Genomic DNA, 18,696 nt, shown 5'->3' with positions numbered 1-18,696 from the left:
ATTAAAAAGTGGGCAGAGGCTCTCAATAGATTTTTTTTAGAGAAAACATACAATTGGTCAGCAAGCACAGGAAATGATGCTCAACATTAACAACCATCAGGGAAATGCAAATTAAAACCGCAGTGAGATACCACCGCATACCCGTTAGAGTGGCTGTCATCAAAAAGACCAGAAATAAAAACTGTTGGCTAGGATGTGGAGAACGGAAGCCTTGTGCCCTGTTGGTATGAATGCAAACTGATGCAGACACTGTAGAGAACAATATGAGGTCCCTCAAAAAATTAAAAAATAGGGGTGCCTGGGTGGCTCAGTGGTTGAGCATTTGACTCTTGGTTTTGACTCGGGTCATGACCTCATGGGTTGTGAGATCAAGCCCCAAGTTTGGTTCCATGCTGAGTGGGGAGTCTGCTTAAAGATTCTCTCCTGTCCATCCCCCCACTCACACACAAGCTCTCTCACTCTAAAATAAATCTTTTAAAAAAATTAAAAGTAGAACTACCATATAATCCAGCAATTCCACTTCTAGGTATTTATCTGGAAAAAAAGGAAAGTGAAAACACTATAAGACATATGCACCACAGTGTTCTTCACAGCATTATTTACAGTAGCCAAGATACGGAAGAAACCTAAATGTTCATAAATAGATGAATGAATAAAGAGATATGGTATATATACACAATGGAATATAATTCAACCATTAAAGAGCATGAAATCTTGTCAGTTGTAATGTGCATGGGCCTAGAGGGTATTATGCTAAGTGAAATAAGTCAGACAGAGAAAGATAAATACCGGATGATTTCACTTACATGTGGAATCTGAAAAACAAATGAGCAAACAAAACAGAAACAGACTTGTAGATACAGAGGACAAATTGGTGGTTGCCAGAGGGAAAGGAAACAGGGAGATGCAGAGAATAGTTGAAGGAAATTAGGTGGCACAATCTTTCAGTTATAAAATATATAAGATACAGGGGTGTAATATATAGCATAGGAAATATGGTCAATAATATAACAATTTCATATGGTGACAGGTGGTAACTAGAGTTTTGTGCTGACCATTTTGTAATGTGTATAAATGTTAAATTACTATGTTGTATACCTGAAGCTAATAGCATATGGTATGCCAATTCTTGAATTTAAAAAATGTATCAATTTCATGAAAGACTAAGAAGACTTGAGGAACTGGTCCAGATTAAATGTGACTAGAAATACTAATGCCCCGTTCCAGATTGGATGCTTTAAAAAGGTGGGGGAGCACCTGGGTGTCTCAGTTGATTAAGTGTCTACCTTTGGCTCAGGTCATGATCCCACAGTCCTGGGACCGAGTCCAACATCAGGCTCCCTACTCATTGGGGAGCCTGTATCTCTTCTCTGCCTCCCCTGCTCGTTTTTTCCTCTCTCCCTCTCTCTATCTCTCTTAAAAATAAATAAATAAAAATACTCTTTTAAAAATAAATATCTTTAAAGGGTAGGGGGTTATAAAAGGCATTATTAAGACAAATGGTGAATTTTCAACATAGACTATATAATAGATAATAATATTTGATCATGTTAAATTACTGAACTTGATTAATGCAGTCATGTAAGAGCATATCCTGTTGCTAGAATCCACTTGCTGATGCATTTAAGGATGAAGAGTCATGACGTCTGTAATTTACTTTCAAATGGATCAGCAATAATAACAATAATAAAGATGGATGGATGGATGGTTATAATGAATATAGCAAAATAGTAATGATAGGTGAGTCTAAATATGAATATAAATGTTGCACTTTCTGAAGCTTTAATTTAAAAAAAAAAAAATTGGAAACCTGAAACCACTAAACCCAAAGGAAGTGAACCTCCCATAAAGTAAAAACAACAGAAGTTTTTGGAGAATTAAAATTTAGCCTGCATTAATATTGAGAAGGGTGGGAGCCAGTTAGGGAAGATAAATGTCTTCTGGTAAAGGACAGAAATCGTTTCGGGTCTTTTTAGAGGCCTTTACTAGATGTTCTCCTCAGAGATACTCTGGCCCAGCCTAAGCCTGCCTCTCAGTCTGATACAAATGTACGTTTGTGCTACCACTAATCTCATCACCCCTATTGACTGTGACTTACTTGCCGAAGCTGCTGGCTACCAGCTGTCAAAAGCCACATTTAGACAGATTCCTCACCTACTAATCAAGAATCCTTTTGCCTTACATAAAATATTAATCATTGTCCATATTTTGTAACTATAATTCTACATCTTAGGAAAACAGTACAGCAAGCATGTAGAACATCAGTATAGTTTATATTCAGACCGTTTTCTTTCTTTCTTTTTTAAAGATTTTATTTATGGGACACCTGGGTCACTCGGGCATTGAACATCTACCTTCTGCTCAGGTCCTGATCCCAGGGTCCTGCAGTTGAGCCCTGAGTCAGGCTCCCTGCTCAGTGGGGAGCCTGCTTCTCCCTCTCCCACTCCCCCTGCTTGCGTTCCCTCTCTTGCTGTCTCTCTCTCTTTCTCTCTGTGAAATAAATAAATAAAATCTATTAAAAAATAAATGTTTTATTTATTTGAGAGAAAGTGAGAGCAAGCATGAGCAGGGGGATGAGGCAGAGGCAGAGGGAGAAGCAGGCTTCCCACTGAGCAGGGAGCCAAATGCAGGGCTCAGTCCTAGGTCCCTGGGATTGTGATCTGAGCTGAAGGCAGAAGCCTAACCCACTGAGCCACCCAGGTACTCCTTAGACCATCTTTTCTAATGCTTCTTTTTTTTTTTTTTTTTAAGATTTTATTTATTTACTTGACAGACAGAGATCACAAGTAGGCAGAGAGGCAGGCAGAGAGGAAGGGAAGCAGGCTCCCCGCTGAGCAGAGAGCCCAATGCGGGGCTCGATCCCTGGACCCTGGGATCATAACCTAGGAGAGAGGCTTTAATCCTCTGAGCCACCCAGGTGCTCCTCTAATGCTTCTTTATAGAAAGGTGTTCCACATTAGAATTCATACGTTAATGAACTTGATTTTTTCCTATTAGAAAATAGCTGTGAAGGATCCCATTTTAATAATTTTTTTTAAAGATTTTATTTATTTATTTGACACAGAGATCACAAGCAGGCAGACAGGCAAGCAGAGAGAGAGAGAGAGAGGGAAGCAGGCTTCCTGCTGAGCAGAGAGCCTGATGTGGGGTTCGATCCCAGGACCCTGAGATCATGACCTGAGCCAAAGGCAGAGGCCTAACTCACTGAGCCACCCAGGCGCCTCTTAATAATTCTTTTTCAAGTGCCATAGCAGACCATCTCTTTATTATTTGTTTATAGATTGTCAGTAGTTAAAAATGGCTGTAAAACATCTTGTATAATGATTTTGTATGCCAAGTTCTTCCAGTTCAGGAAGGAAGGAGGGAAGAAAAAAGTTCAGAACAAAATTAATTGGAAGGTTATCCTGAACTTTCAGTGGACCTTGGGAGAAAAAGAAATCATAGGTCAGTGATTTGGAGATCACTTTTCTGGGAACTGTGTAGTAATTTATTCCCTTTTCCAGAAACTCAGTAGTTCTGATCTCCCATATCAGGATCTGAGAGCTCTGAGGACTTTATATTCTTGCAAGAATGTCATTTCTATATTTTTTATCTAGTAGAACAGGTTGACATATGTGATAAGACTATAACTTTCAGCACTTTGTTCAAGTGTTTGAGCAGCTCAGATACTTCTTTAGGAAACTTTTGGCCCTCCTTGTAGGCACATGTGCAGTTCATTTCATGCAGTCAGGTAAGTACTAAAGAGTTGGGGGAACTTTTGATGGAGTCCTGTTTGGAAATCAGAAAGTGCATGAGCTTTTTTTCCAATTGCAAATCCAGACTTCAGAAGTCTAACCATGGCAGCAGATAGGATTTGTCCAGAACACTGTTCAAATCCTTGCCTTTGCTTCTGTTACCCTAATGTCATCACTGTCATGCAGCACAGCTTCCTCTTCAGACTTTAAATTTCTAGTTTTCCCCTTTGTTCAGTTTTCGTGCTTTTTATCCCCCCTTCTCATGAGCTAGAGATCATGTGACCTGTCCAGTGTGTTTTTTGGATTCTCAGCAGAGTTTTAATTCTTAATGGTGAAACCCTAGTCCTTCACCTATTATACCTTCTAATTTTATCTCAGTTAAGCCTCATTACTTCAGATGAATTACCTGTAGTATCTCATGACTGTCCCATGATTTCTTGGTCTTACCTCTGTAACAGTAAAGAACTTTGAACTAAACCCCACTCCCCACCTTTTTTTTTTTTTTTTTTTTAAGATTTTTATTTATTTGACAGAGAGAGATACAGCCAGAGAGGGAACATAAGCAGGGGGAGTGAGAGAGGCAGAAGCAGGCTTCCACTGAGCAGGGAGTCTGATGTAGGGCTCAATTCCAGAACTCTGGGATCATGACCTGAGCCGAAGGCAGACACTTAACGACTGAGCCACCCAAGCACCCCTCACTCCTCACTTTAATGCACATACTACCCTTCCAAATTCTAGATACCCAGCCCCTATCTTTTTTCTTGAATTTTTTGATATGAGTAAAGCTGACACCCAGTGTTCTATTACTCTCAGGTATACAGCATAACGATTCAGCTTCTTTATATGTTATGCTGTGCTCACTCTAAGTGTAGCTACCATCTGTCACTATACAACACTATTACAATACCGTTGCCTACATCCCATATGTTGGACCTTTATTCCAGTGACTTCTTCATGCCATAACTGGTAACCTGGATCTCCCACTCCCTTTTACCCATTTTGCCCACCCCTCCCCCAGAAACCATGAGTTTGTTCTCTGTATTTTATAGGTCTGATTCTGCGTTTTGTTTGTTCATTCATTTGTTTTTTTAGATTCCACATATGAGTAAAATCATGGTATTTTTCTTTCTCCGTCTGACTTATTTCACTTAGTATGATACCTTCTGGATCTGTCTATGTTGTCATAAATCTCTGTATCAAGTCACATCATTGAGGAACTATATATTCCACCATTTACAACTCTATGCCTACAGTAAGTCATCCTTGTAGGGATGCATTATCAGAATTACGATCAAATTGTTTGCTTTTATTATGGTTTTAAGAAGGAAGATATGTGGTCATTTGCAAAAAATAAAAATTTACTCAGGTTTTCTAAGTAATTCATGGGAGGCTATTCTAGGAGTACATATACTTAAAAGAAAGACTGAGATCTCTTGGCTTCACAAAAGCTAGGAAGGTGATATACAGCCTAGTCTCCTCAGAATGTGTTTTGTTAATGAGAGCTCTACACTAACAGATATTTCACTCTCTGTTCTAGGTAAATTTTCTCTCCAGATTTTTGCTTATTTATAAGTTATTTATTGATGCCTCTGCTTTCCACCTGCAGCAAACTTTGTATATCACTTTTATCACTTCCCCTCACTGCATAGCCTACTCTCTCCCTGACCCAGAAAAAGAGGATCTAGTTGATTCATTTGATTGCTTTCACAACTGTTTGGGTAGAATTTTTATAAACAAACACTCTAAATCAAATAAGGTCAGAGAGGTAGAACGGGGGAAACTGTACCTGCAGGAAGATTTTAACATAAGTTGTAGCCTGGGAGTCTTTCCTGAAAGAGGGATAGGGCAGAAACACATTAAAATGGGGCTTAGGTTTTAGAGGCATTCAGAGTCTTAATGTATTTTGTATGAGGATATTTTTGAACATTCAGTAAAGACAATATTTCAAAACTTTTTCATATTATCTAGGTTCTGTTATATAATAATCTACATGATAATTTAATTTTTAATGATAGGACAATCTCCTCCAGAGAACACTTAACTTATTTCTTTTTTGCCTTAGCTATCAGGAGGCTCAATTGCACATTTATTCTTGATTCCAGCAGCTGTCCTTAGCAAGGTGACTTTGGTGTCATGTTTTTCTCCTTTTAATTGTCCACCCTTGAGAATTTATCCTTTCTTTAAGGCCCTACCTTTGATATGTTTTTATGCATCATATTATAAAGAACTTCAAATTATCTTTGAAAATGAGCATACTATTAATAATGAAGTGTCCTGTAACTTATGATTGTATAGATTTGTAGCCATTACATTTGGTAAAAAACAAAACAATTAACAATTATACTTTCAAATTGAGATCAAAAACAGTATGTCAATATTATATGTAAAAGCCACACTTAATAACATTTTAAGGGCAAATGCACAAGAACCAGTGAACCAAAGCTGGACACTGTAGACTGATAAACTGTTGTTAGCTGAAGTCCCTATTTTAATCAGAATTCCTTAGTTTTTACCTAATGCCTTTTTAGTTCCACAGTCCCATCCAGGATATCCCACTGCATTTAGTCCTATTGGTTGTGACAGTTTCTCAGACTTGTCTTGTTTTTGATGACCTTGAGAGTTTTGAAGAGTACTGATCAGACATTTTGTAGAATGTTCCTTCACTTGGATTTGCAGTTATTTCCTCATAATTGGACTGGAGCTAAAGGTTTCTGAGAGGAAGACTATAGAGATAGAGTGCCATCTTCCTGTCGTATCAAGGGTATCTATTTTTTTTTTTTTAAGATTTTATTTACTTATTTGTCAGAGAGAGAGGACAAACAAGAGGAACAGTAGGCAGGTGGAGAAGCAGGCTCCCCACTGAGCAAGGAGCCAGATGTGGGACTCAATCCTAGCACCCTGGGATCATGACCTGGGCTCTTAACCGACTGAGCCACCCAGGCTTCCCTCAATGTATCTGTTAATATAACTTACCATCATTGATGTTGACATTGAGTACCTGGCTGAGATAGTGTGGACTTTAGCTAAAAACAGTGTATCAATCTCTAGTGTCCAGCTTTGGTTCATTTAAACAACGGACTTCCATTATTTTTTAGAATCACACAAAACTAACAAATAGAAACCAAAACACAAACACCTTCATTAACAAAATCAGAAAGCATGTTTAATCTCAAATCATGTGTATTATGAATGCAGAAGGATACCAAGAGAAAATTCCGAGGGTGACAGATCACTGACAAAACCAATAAAAACACAGTTCTCTAACATGGAATATGCTGAGGAGCCAAGTCAACCGTTCCTAGTTTGGAACAAATGCAGCTGATGACCAGGGTAGTGCTTCCCAATTTAGCATAAAAGAGAAACAAAGAACACTGGAGACCCCGTGGAATCACATTGAAAAACCATGTTTATAGGAAGCAATGTGCTGGTGAAGCAAGATTTTTAAAAAAGTGTGAGCTCTTAGTTGTCCTGTAACTGCTGATCTCAGATGGCGGGAGAGAAGTAAAGACCAAAGAAAGGCTCTAATTCAAATACACACACAATTTTGTAAGATGAGAATTTCTGCTGGCTTGAAGTTCAGACCTGGATTCAGTTCAGTATACGCTAGTGCAAAAATTTGGTTCAGGAGGTAGTCATTTGATTGAAAGATGGGCAAAATTTTAAAAAGGATTGGGGAAGGAGGTATAATCTGCTTGGGTTCTGTATCAAGGGAGAAATCTTCTCTGCAAGGCTGCACTAGAAATTGAAGAGACAAAAACTTTTCACTGTTACCTTTTTGTACTTTCAAAGTTCAAAAGAAATTGAATGCAATAAGAAAAAGAATAAAGGCTTTGAAAAAATAATAAATTCATTTAGACATCTGCAAAAAAATCTAAATACAAAATCCTTTCAGATTTTTTACTCCTTTTCATCCAGTCTTTCATTTGTTTTGACCATATGTAATTTGACAGCAATTTCTTCTGATGGCTTTCCTTTATCATGCCTTTCAAAAAGGCATCCAATTTATAGAAAAGAAACTTCTGCTTTTGCATTAGTATTTCATTAGTTATGTAATACTTATATCAAGTTGAGACATGAATACAGTTGACTCAGTAAAGATAAAGTTCAGCTGGTGTGAACAGAAGCACGTGTATTTTTTAAAAAGGGGCCACAAGTGTTCAGTGTACTATAGGCATCCTGTGTTTTGGAGAAAAATCAGAAAGTAATGCTTGTTGGTGGATTGTTAAGTGGATGTTAGAGGAAATTACCTTAAATGTGAACATATGTCCTTATTGTGTTCTTGTTGCCTTTGAAGATTATTCTTTAGGACATAGAGACACAACATTTTAAATCTTTAATTTTACTGCAAAAAATGTTTATTGAGCTTCTGTGTACTCCAAGCATAGAAACAAGTGAAAGTAGATATTTCATCTATTTACTAAAATTAAACAATAGTAATAGGATGTTACTGCTGATTTTATTTATGATATGCTAAATAAACTAGGTACAGAAGATATCAATGAAAGAACTTTGTTATATTGACTTGCTTTGTGCATATCCTTAGAGTTCTTCAGACACTGAGGTTTGTTTTAAATTGTTATGTTGATTTTACTTTAGGGGTTATGTTTGATAAGGAAAAAACTTGTTTAACTGTTATTAAATTTCTTGTTGTTGTTTTATCTTGAAGCTGCCAGAAAAAGTTATAATGGACTACTACGAGAAGTATAAGCCTAGAATGAATGAGCTGGAAGCTTTTAATATGGTAAATCTCAGAATTAAACCTATTAAATTGGATATGTTGCTAGACTTGAATAGGGTTCTATTAAATTTTATTATGGGACCAACCAATCTATGTTGTTTTTCTCTTACTGCAGAAAAACCCTTTTGGATCATTTCCTATTTCAGAACTATATTAGGTGTCAGTAATGTAATAAAGAGAACACATGGTAGATTTCTCTTAAAGTGTATCATAAATGCACAGAAAGAAATTTCAGAGTTCTTTGAACACATATTGGTCTCAATGCAGTTATTTCACAAGCATTCCTTTTAATGAATTTTACTTTTAGTACCTTTGAAAGCTCTCTATCACATGTGTAGGACTGACTGCCTTTGGATTCTACCTCAAAGTCATCCAAAGGACATTCTTTTCCTATTATCATTAAAGAAAAACTTTTCATCTCTGCAGTATTCATTTTCTGAAGATATAAAATTGGTATTGGAGATTTGGCCTTACATAAATTTTTGTAGATACATTTTCTTGAACATAAGTGTTAAGCTAGTTTTTGTTTTTGTTTTGTTTTGTTTTTTTAAGTTCTACCATCCTATCTTATTCTTTCTTTTAGTTGAAAGTTGTTCTGGCTCCTTGTATAGAGGCATTGATTCTTCTAGATCGACTTTGCTACCTAAAAGAACAGGTAAATTATGATATTTTAAAATACGTAATAAATATCTTCATAAAATCCAGTAAATGGTCCCAATTATATCTAGAGTAAGTTTCTTTGACCTACAACTAGTCAGATAATTTTTCTCATTATATTTTTGAAGTTTAAATATTCATTCTATCTCTTTTTAAACATAAACATATGTATAACAGATGTTTTCAGCAAGGCTTCTTTTATAAAAGCTTATATTCTTTTAATTGTATGGTTATTCCTATACAATAGGCAGTACACATAACCATCATATATGACATAATGTATAGCTAAAATTAATAAAGGCCAGATATAAAAGATAGTATGTATATTTTCATTTTATAAGAATTTATCTTTTAAATCATTTTTGGATTTTGGACATATGCACTCCACAGTAAAAAAACTTCTTCTGACCAGTGCAAATTACTTTTGTTTTTTTTCAGTCTTGTTTTACCTTTGTTGAATGCCCCCCAAAATTGTTTTCTTGGTTATCTTTAGGGAAAATACTTTTTTGCAGATTTTACTCTGGCTGTGATCAAAACAGTTATGTGAACTATTTAAATTAAAGTCACACATGGATTCAGTCTTAAGTTTCCATCATCAGTGCTTTATTTTAACAATTTTATTTTATCATAGTGGGTAGTTTTACTTCTTCAACAGGCCATTTGGAACAAATGGATTTTAATAAATTTGCTTTTGTTCTAATTTGTATTTTTATGGAAAAAGGCAATTTTTAAATACTTGGATATGTTTACTTTCTTAAGCTGCCAACTAACTTAGAGTCACTGGAAGTGTTAGTTTTCCAAATTTGTAGGTGACAGAATCAGGCCTGTTTTACTAGGTACTCCCTATGTCCCTTTTCAAAACAATTTCCATTGACCTAAATAAAATAAGTAAGTGGTTAAAAAAAAATAAGTAAATAAAATAAGTAAATGGTATGCATGAAGATTAATAGATTGGTAATGAAGTAATAGAAATCATATTAATTTGTTAGTACTTTAAATATTTAAATAGTAACATTTTAAATAAATAATATTTAATTATAAGAGTAATGTTTATGTTAGAAATTTTAAATGAAGAATAAAAAATTAAAAATAATTTCATCTTTCAGCATTAACTTAAATTTTTGATATGTTTTCTAGTACCTTTCTCTAATATATATATATGCTACACATATATGTATGAGCACACTATGCCTGCTTTAATTAAAATTGGAATCAAATTATAAGTATAGTTTTGTGTATAATTTGTTTCATTTATTCAAAAATTTTCCAGCTCATTAAATATACTACAGAAGCTGGATAATGTTTTATCATATAATAATTTGTTTCAGTAATACCTAAAATTTTTTTTGCCCACTTCATTTTTCACAATTGCAGCAAAGAGTAACCTTGTAGTTCACTAGCTATATACCTCTTTATTTCCGCAGAGGTGAAATTATAAATGTTAATTCCATTCAACAAAGAATAATTTTCTTTTACATAATTTGTCTTTTATGTTCTTTTTTTTTAATATTACAGTATATAGTCTGACTCATCTTTCATTCTTATCTTCAACAAATTTCTATGTATTTAAATCACTTATCAATTTGCAGGAAGATATTGCATGGGTTGCACTTGTGAAGTTGTTTGATCCTGTGAAATCTCCCAGATGTTATGCTATTATTGCCCTGAAGAAGCAGCAATGATTTCAGTTGAAGCAAGGTATTAGATGTATCTGTTTGTGGAGCCTATCCCTAATTTTGCTCTTCTGAACATTTGTGTTGTGTTATGTAAATATTTGAAAAACATTGCTCTATATTTTAAATAAACAATAAAATACTAGCTAACAACAGAATACCATAATCTATTTTTCTATTGTCAAGGCATACATTAATAAAATAAAAACTCATGGAAATCTTAAAAAAGGATTGACCCACATTCCTGAATTAGTTTATCAGTAGGACATTGTAATCTGACATTTGTTTTCTGTTCTATATTTGAGACTTTAGATATTTGCTGCATACCACATTTTGACTTTTACTGACTTAAAAATTTTTATTGACAGGAATGATAGAGGTGTATATATAATAAAATTAGTTGGTGCAGAAGATCTTTTGCATTTTCCTCTAGATTTTAGAAGGATTTTCCATGTTATCCAGAGGGGAAAATCCACATTTAAAGGGAAAAAAAAAACACCCAGGAACCAGAAGTGCTTTCTAGGTGTGTTTTAATCTAAGTTACGTGAGGAAATATTTTGTGCCCTTAAAGGAATATACATCTTATGAGATCATCACTTTCAGGATTCTTGAAGCTGTTTATCTTACTAAAATCAAGGGCTGGATTGCACTTAATGGAATTACCTTGTGCTCTGTAGAAAGCCAGTCTGAGAAAAGCAGGAGTGAAGGAAAGAAGGCCTGTGCTGTGCGTGGTATGGTGCAGCTTCCTTTCATCTGCAGAAATCTTGAGGTTTCTAATATAGAGAGATATACAGAAGAGATGGACAGTTGTGGGGGGAAAAGCTTCCTTGATGCTCAGCAAAAGACTATGAAAATTCTTCCAGCAGAAGTAGCTACTGTCTTAAATTTTAGAGTCTATCCACAGATGAAAAGAGTAACTTTTGCTTTGGGTTGTGATACTGAATTTGCAGCCAGTATATATGTGAATGATCAGGTACTTTGTATAGCTAACACAATACTGGGGAAATTAACCATTTTTAAGCTTATTATGGAAAATTTCAAATGTGTTCAGAAGTGAAGAATCCAGTGAATCCCCATGTACTCATCACAAACTTCAGTAATGACTGACTTTTTACCAATCTTCTTTCATCTATACACTTACAAGCAAGCATGCACACACTCATATTTGCCACCCCAGGCCCCACTCGCAGATATGTAAAATTTTGAACTTTTCCCCTGATGACCAAATATTTATATAACATTATTTTCTCCTTATAATAAAGAAAAAAAAAAAACTTCATATATGTAAAGCCCTGCTTAGTATAGAGAAGTGACTTCCAGCTGTTTCAAAACCAAGGAAACTTTTTAGTAACTTCCCCGTGTCTTAAAACATTAGAAAGTACATTTACCAATTAATGCTTTCTGTTTTTATTAGAGACATTTGTGTGACTCAAGCTAATCCACATGAGATAACCTCAGATCACACTGAGATTATAATATTTCAGCAAAAAAACAAAGAAATATAATATTTTGATAGGACTATGGCTTTATAAGTATCAATCCCCATTGCAATGTTTGTAGACTCTCATCTCATAAAAACTGCTGTAGGAGAACTCATTTACAGTTGAGCTAAGGAATGTGGGGTACTGGCAGGAGCATAAGTCTTGACAGTTACATTCTAACTGGGCTACAGCAAGACTCTTAATATGGCAGAGCCTCATTTGTAAAGTGGGCTTCACTTAGTTTTCGTTTTGGAAACATTTACTGAATGATTGGCATGTGTCAGAGGTTATGCTCAGCCCTGGCAGCATGGAAGTAAACAAGACATGCTCCTGTTCTTAAAGAGCTCACGGTCTAGTGAGGAAGACAACAAAATTACTAATTACTATAATCAGTACTATAATTATTGCATAGGGCAGAGAGGGTCAGGACATGGGATCCTTTATGGTATCTTCAAAGGTAGACTTCAGGGACAAATAGACTCAGTAATATTAGTAGCATAGTTTAGATTCATGTGAGTTAAATTGTTGTGTGTCCTTGTGTAAGCCACTTTAGTATTCAGTATGCCCCTATTTCTCATCTGTAAAAGGAACCTAAGAATAGAACTCATTTATAAGGTTGTTATGAGGATTAAAGGAATAAATATGTTTTTGAACTACCCCAAAATATTCTCGGAGAATCTGTTAATAAAGCAAAATTAAGTTTATTAGAACTCTCTGTAGTATTAAAGGATTCTGCCTTGACAGTTTCTGAAGGTGAAGTCAGGAAACGATATTTACAGGATTATAAAGTCTGGGCTCAAGTGGTTTAAAAAAGGTGGCTCTTTTCAGGTGGGGACTAAACCACAGTTTGGAAAAGTTCATGACAATAGTGGGGTTTTTTTGGTTTTTTGTTTTTGTTTTTTAAGATTTTATTTATTTGTCAGAGAGAGAGTGAGAGCGAGCATAAGCAGACAGAGTGGCAGGCAGAGTCAGCAGGAGAAGCAGGCTCCCCGCGGAGCAAGGAGCCCGATGTGGGACTCGATCCCAGCCGAAGGCAGCTGCTCAACCAACTGAGCCACCCCGGCATCCCCATGACAATAGTTTTATGATTGGTATCTATAGCAAGGGAAAGGTCTTGAAGAAGTCTTTATAAGCAAACTGTTACTTGATAAGTGAGCTTTTTGCTAAGATGAGCAGATTGTCCAAGATAAATAAGTATATGAGTTTTTCTAGAAACAATGAAGTTACTTATTGGCTTACAGTCTTAACTTTCCTGGGCAAAGTTTTTCTTTTCTTTTTTTTTTTAATTTAATTCTATTTTTTTTTTTTCAGTGTTCCAAGATTGTTTACGCACCACACCCAGTGCTCCATGCAGTACGTGCCCTCCTTCATCCCTACCACCAGGCTCACCTAACTCCCCACTCCCCTCCCCTCCAGAACCCTCACTTTGTTTCTCAGAGCTCACAGTCTCATGGCTCGTCTCCCCCTCTGAACGTTTTTCTTTAACAAACAAATCACGTTGGTATAGGTGGTCTCAGTTCTTAGACCCCTGAGCTCTGTCAGATTAATGCAGATGGTTGCAGTTCTCAATGTAAAGCAATTAATCTTGGTACATACATATATTAAGCACATAGTGTAGGATGGTAGACTACATCTAGATATATCAGTAATTCTATTAAATAAAAATTGAATGCTTCAATTATAAAACAAAAAGATTGACTTACTGGAAAAAGAGTGCCCAATAACATGTTAGTTAGAAGAAACAGAACTAAAACAAGGGTACAAAAAGTTCAAAAGTAATAGAAAAGGCATATTTGCAGATATTCATCAAAAGGAAAATGTACGAATGAAAAGTAGATATTAGTTAATGTCAGGCAAAAAAAAATTCTTGACTATAAAGAGAAATCCTTCATAATGAAAAAGCTTCAGTTTGCCAGGAAATATAATAATTATAAGTTGGCATGTAGTTAATAACATAATCTCAATATATAAAACAAAAATTAACTATAAAAGAAATAAATCTACAATCATGCTGGGAATATTTTCATGCTCCCATCTATCTTATGAAAAAAGCAAACGAAATCATAAGGATGCGAGATTTGAACAATGAAAAAAGTAAAACTGACCTGATGGACAAATACGATACACTGTTCACAACCACTACATCATTTTTTGCAAGTACATGTGGAATTTTTTTTTTTTTAAATGACCATGTTCTGGGCTTTGAGATAAATTTTAATAAATTTTCAAAAAATGGAAATTATAGCTTCTGACCCACAATGCACTTAAGCTTAAAAAAATTGTTTTAAATCTAAGTAGAAAATTCACATATGCTTTAAACTTAAGAATTATACATGTAAACAACTTTGGAGTCTCAGAAGAAATCACAGTGGAAGTCAGAGAATATTTTGAGTAATAATGAAAATAACAATTATAATGGTAACACTGCACATCAAAACTTGTGAGATGAGCTAAACCATAACATAAGAAAACATTAGCTTTGAACACATATTAGAAAAGGAAGAGACTAAAAATCAAAATATTATTAGTGAAAGAAATGCACAGAGATGATTAACACCTTCAAAAATTGGTTCTTAGATACTAATAAATCTCATACAACTCTGGCAAGACTAATCATTAAAAAGATAAACATACAGGGGCGCCTAGGTGGCTCAGTTGGTTGAGCAACTGCCTTCGGCTCAGGTCACGGTCCTGGAGTCCCGGGATCGAGTCCCACATCGGGCTCCCAGCTCCATGGGGAGTCTGCTTCTCCCTCTGACCTTCTCGTCTCTCATGTTCTCTCTCACTGTCTCTCTCTCAAATAAATAAATAAAATCTTAAAAAAAAAAAGATAAACATACAAATAATCAGTATCAGGAGTATAAAAGGGAACATGCTGGGTTGCCTGGGTGGCTCAGTGGGTTAAAGTCTCTGCCTTTGGCTCCAGTCATGATCTCAGGGTCCTGGGATGGAGCCCCACTTTGGGCTCTCTGCTCAGTAGGGAACCTGCTCCCCCCCACCCCCTACTGCTCTGCCTCCTTGTGATCTCTCTCTGTTAAATAAATAAATAAAATCTTTAAAAAAATAAAAATTTTTAAAAAAAGGAACATGCCAAGAAATTTGCCAATATATTTATGACAATAAATGCATGAAACGAAAAATGTTTTCAAAGAAGCACAGTATGCCAAAACTGCCTCAAGAAGGAAAATAAAATATGAATATTCATACAACTATTAAATCGAATCTGCAGTTAATCTTTTATTAATTTCCCACATCTCAATAAAACTACTTTGTAGATGTGGCACAAAATTCAGTCAACCACTGTCTGTTTGCAATACTATGACTAAGACTATTCTAGACACTATAGGTTGGGAAGAAAGATTCATAGAACTAGACTATGACAGTTCCTAATCTTAAGGAGTTTATAATATAGTCATTGAAACACATATAATAGGCATATGGAAGAGTTAAGATTTAGATAATGATATTTGGGAAGGGAAAAAAGTATGTACATAAACACATAATCCTTTACTCTGAACTACCTTTGTCCTAAACTGTTCACTTCTGTTCCATTCTCCTCTTTAATTATAGGTTCCTTTAGGTTTTTTCTAAATGTGTTCAGTAGAATGGCTTATTTTCAGGTAGGAGGACTGTTTAAGAAATAACCTGCTATGTGAAATATTTGCTTTGCTAACCTGTGACCAAAGGAACTGAAAGTCTCCAAACCTCCCCAGATGGTTTGTACTTGGCCAGTGATGCTACTGGCTGCATGAACGGGGATTTATTAGTTGATGTATTTATCTCAATGGATTGCCTCATTAAGTTTGCAGATGTTCTGTCAGTGGAAGACCTTTAAAAAAATTATGCTGTTTTTATTAGAGTTTTCCAATGCACAATCCAGAATAAGAGAGTTAACACATTTCAGCACAGAACAAAGTAGCATGTATTTAAATCTCGTGGGAGGAGAAGCCTTTAACTTGTACTCAGACAGTTATGATTGAACATGTTGAATTTGAGAAAAAAAAAGTATACAAATTCCAACCTAAAATTCACCATTTGGTCAACATGGGACTTGGTGTGCATTAGCTAATCATGTTGAACTAAGTGCACATATATTCTGAGTTAGCTCCCCTCTCAGGAAAGAATCCAGTCTTCTATTACTGCTACAACTCTTTAAGCAAAAGACTGACTCATTGATGGTTTTCCGTCAAGCAAAGTATACTCAAATAATGTGTTTCAGGGGAAAGATAAAACAATTCCAGATACCATTTGATTATAACAACAAACATCTCTGTATTCTGGTGACTTCAGAATATCTCTAATTTTAATAGACAGTATATAGCTGCAGGTAAACCTCTATGAATAAAGGCATACAAAGAGACTTTAAATCATGAAAAAATTAAGTGTTGTATTTCTACTTAACTTAGAAGAACAGAACTAAAAATAATATTGAAGGCAAAGAGATTTACTTTTAACGTATATTGGAATGCGAAATATCTTTCTGCGTATATAAACTGTTCCCTTTAAAGGCTCCAAAACTATTCACATTACCAGTTTGTGCTAGGTTCAAGAAACCATCCCTGAAGTGCCCATTTCACTGTACTGAGGAATGATATTTAGACTTTTTGAGGGTCAACATTTAGAGTATAGATATTGAAACTACTGCAAGGTAAATTATTTTCTCAGTTAACTTTGCTCTCATTGATAGCAAATACTGTTGTTTGTCTTGAAAATAAACAGATTTGAAATTCTTTTAAAATATGCTTCATATTTTAGATCTTTAGCACAGTTTTGATATCTACTTTTGTTGATGAGATTATTGGTAATATGTTTTCATTCTAATAAATTGGTCGCACATGCCTGGAGAAGAAAGGATTTCGTTAAAATTATTACTGTTAATAGCATTATTTCTACCTTTAAGATTAATGAAACCAGTAAATTCAACCAAGATCTTCTTAACCATTCTTTTATTATGAAAATTAAAATTAAATCTTATGGGGTTTTGTTAAGTGAATAAAGCAATGTTACAGAGCCTCTGAAGGTCATAGATCATAGTTGTCTCATGGAGTGACATTGTATGCACATTTATGTCTTGATTTTTAGATTCCAACCTCTCTGTTGTACAGAGATGCAAATGCATAAGGAGGATAGGATACCTGTTTGTTGGCCAGGTGAGAAGGGCCATCTTTGAAAGATAGGAAACAGAAGACCAAATTTCTATAGCTTTACAAAGAACAGAGTATGTGTGTTTCTCATCAAGTAAGACATTAGAAAATCCAACAAAACTTCATTGAACATCTTTAGAACAACAAAGTAGTTCAATAACACGCATTAGGGATATAGATCCTTAATAATCATAACCGTAGTATACATCCACGGAGCAAGCAGTAATACTTCAGAATGGTTCACCCATTCCTCATTCACTCCAGGAATTATTATCCTGAAAGCATAGTGATTTTTTTTTTAAGATTTTATTTATTTATTTGACAGACACCGAGAGAGGGAACACAAGCAAGAGGACTGTGAGAGGGATAAACAGGCTTCCTGCTAAGCAAGGAGCCCAACTCAGGACCGTCGGATCATGACTTGAGCCGAAGGCAGACGCTTAGCCGACTGAGCCGCCCAGGCACCCCAACCATAGTTATTTGAATGCCCAATATCTGCTTAAAGACCACTCTTTTATTTTTTACATTTGTCTACCTTTGTGGTCTCCCAAGTTTTTGTGAGCCAAAGAATTAAGGTCTAGTACTATATTGAAGACTATACAAATAAAGCAAATAGAAAAAAAATGTAGATATGTTTTTTATAAAAATGTGTTCTCGGGGTGCCTGGGCGGCTCAGTGGGTTAAAGCCTCTGCTTTCGGCTCGGGTCATGATCCCAGGGTCCTGGGATTGAGCCCTCATTAGGCTCTCTGCTCAGCAGGGAGCCTGCTTCCTCCTCTCTCTCTGCCTGCCTCTCTGCCTACTTGTAATCTCTGTTTGTCAAATAAATAAATAAAATATTTTTTAAAAAATGTGTTCTCATAGGAAATATAAGAGCTATTTCAGCTCACTGTTTGCAGGTTTAAAAAAATAATTCAATAATAAGAACCCATTGACATTCGAAATAAGGTATTCATCTTTACTGCTTTGGGTACTATATCTCATACTTAGTTTTTATTGTCTCATAAGTATATGATAAGGTATAAACAGAACTTTGTATTTAAAATTAAAAGTTGCATTGTGAGGCCACTTTTGAAAGACTTGAACACAAATAATAGTGGTTAATTATAAGTTAGGAAGCTCTGGGACGCCTGGTTGGCTCAGTTGGTTAAGCGTCTGTCTCCAGCCCAGGTCATGATCCCAAGGTCTGGAAATGATTCCTACATGAGGCTCCTTGTTCAGCGGGGAACCTGCTTCTCCTTCTGCCTGCCCCCCTCCCTCATTCTGACAAA

At 35.4% G+C, this 18,696-nt stretch overlaps 1 protein-coding gene across 10 annotated transcripts in view; it reads left to right on the top strand.

Annotated features, from left to right (window-relative positions):
- The window catches only part of METTL25 (methyltransferase like 25), a gene marked incomplete at its 5' end in the record, with an annotated part of 146,225 nt that overhangs the window by 114,272 nt on the left and 13,257 nt on the right, over positions 1 to 18,696 (top strand). For 7 of the 10 annotated variants that reach the window (XR_014314601.1, XR_014314602.1, XR_014314603.1 and 4 more), the window contains 3 exons: positions 8,401 to 8,475; positions 9,056 to 9,127; positions 10,719 to 10,827. Coding sequence is in view for 3 of the 10 variants with exons in the window: in XM_082742780.1 (XP_082598906.1) it covers positions 8,401 to 8,763 (363 nt within the window). Of the gene's footprint in view, positions 1 to 8,400; positions 8,975 to 9,055; positions 9,128 to 10,718; positions 10,961 to 13,594; positions 14,263 to 18,696 lie in introns of those variants that run through there. The other 3 variants (XM_082742781.1, XM_082742782.1, XM_082742780.1) reach the window with 3 other exon arrangements.

This window comes from Mustela nivalis (assembly GCF_964662115.1).
Source record: "Mustela nivalis genome assembly, chromosome: 7".
Taxonomy (NCBI): Eukaryota; Metazoa; Chordata; class Mammalia; order Carnivora; family Mustelidae; genus Mustela; species Mustela nivalis.
Note: the sequence above shows the minus strand (reverse complement) of the source record. Positions and strands in the feature narration are given on the sequence as shown.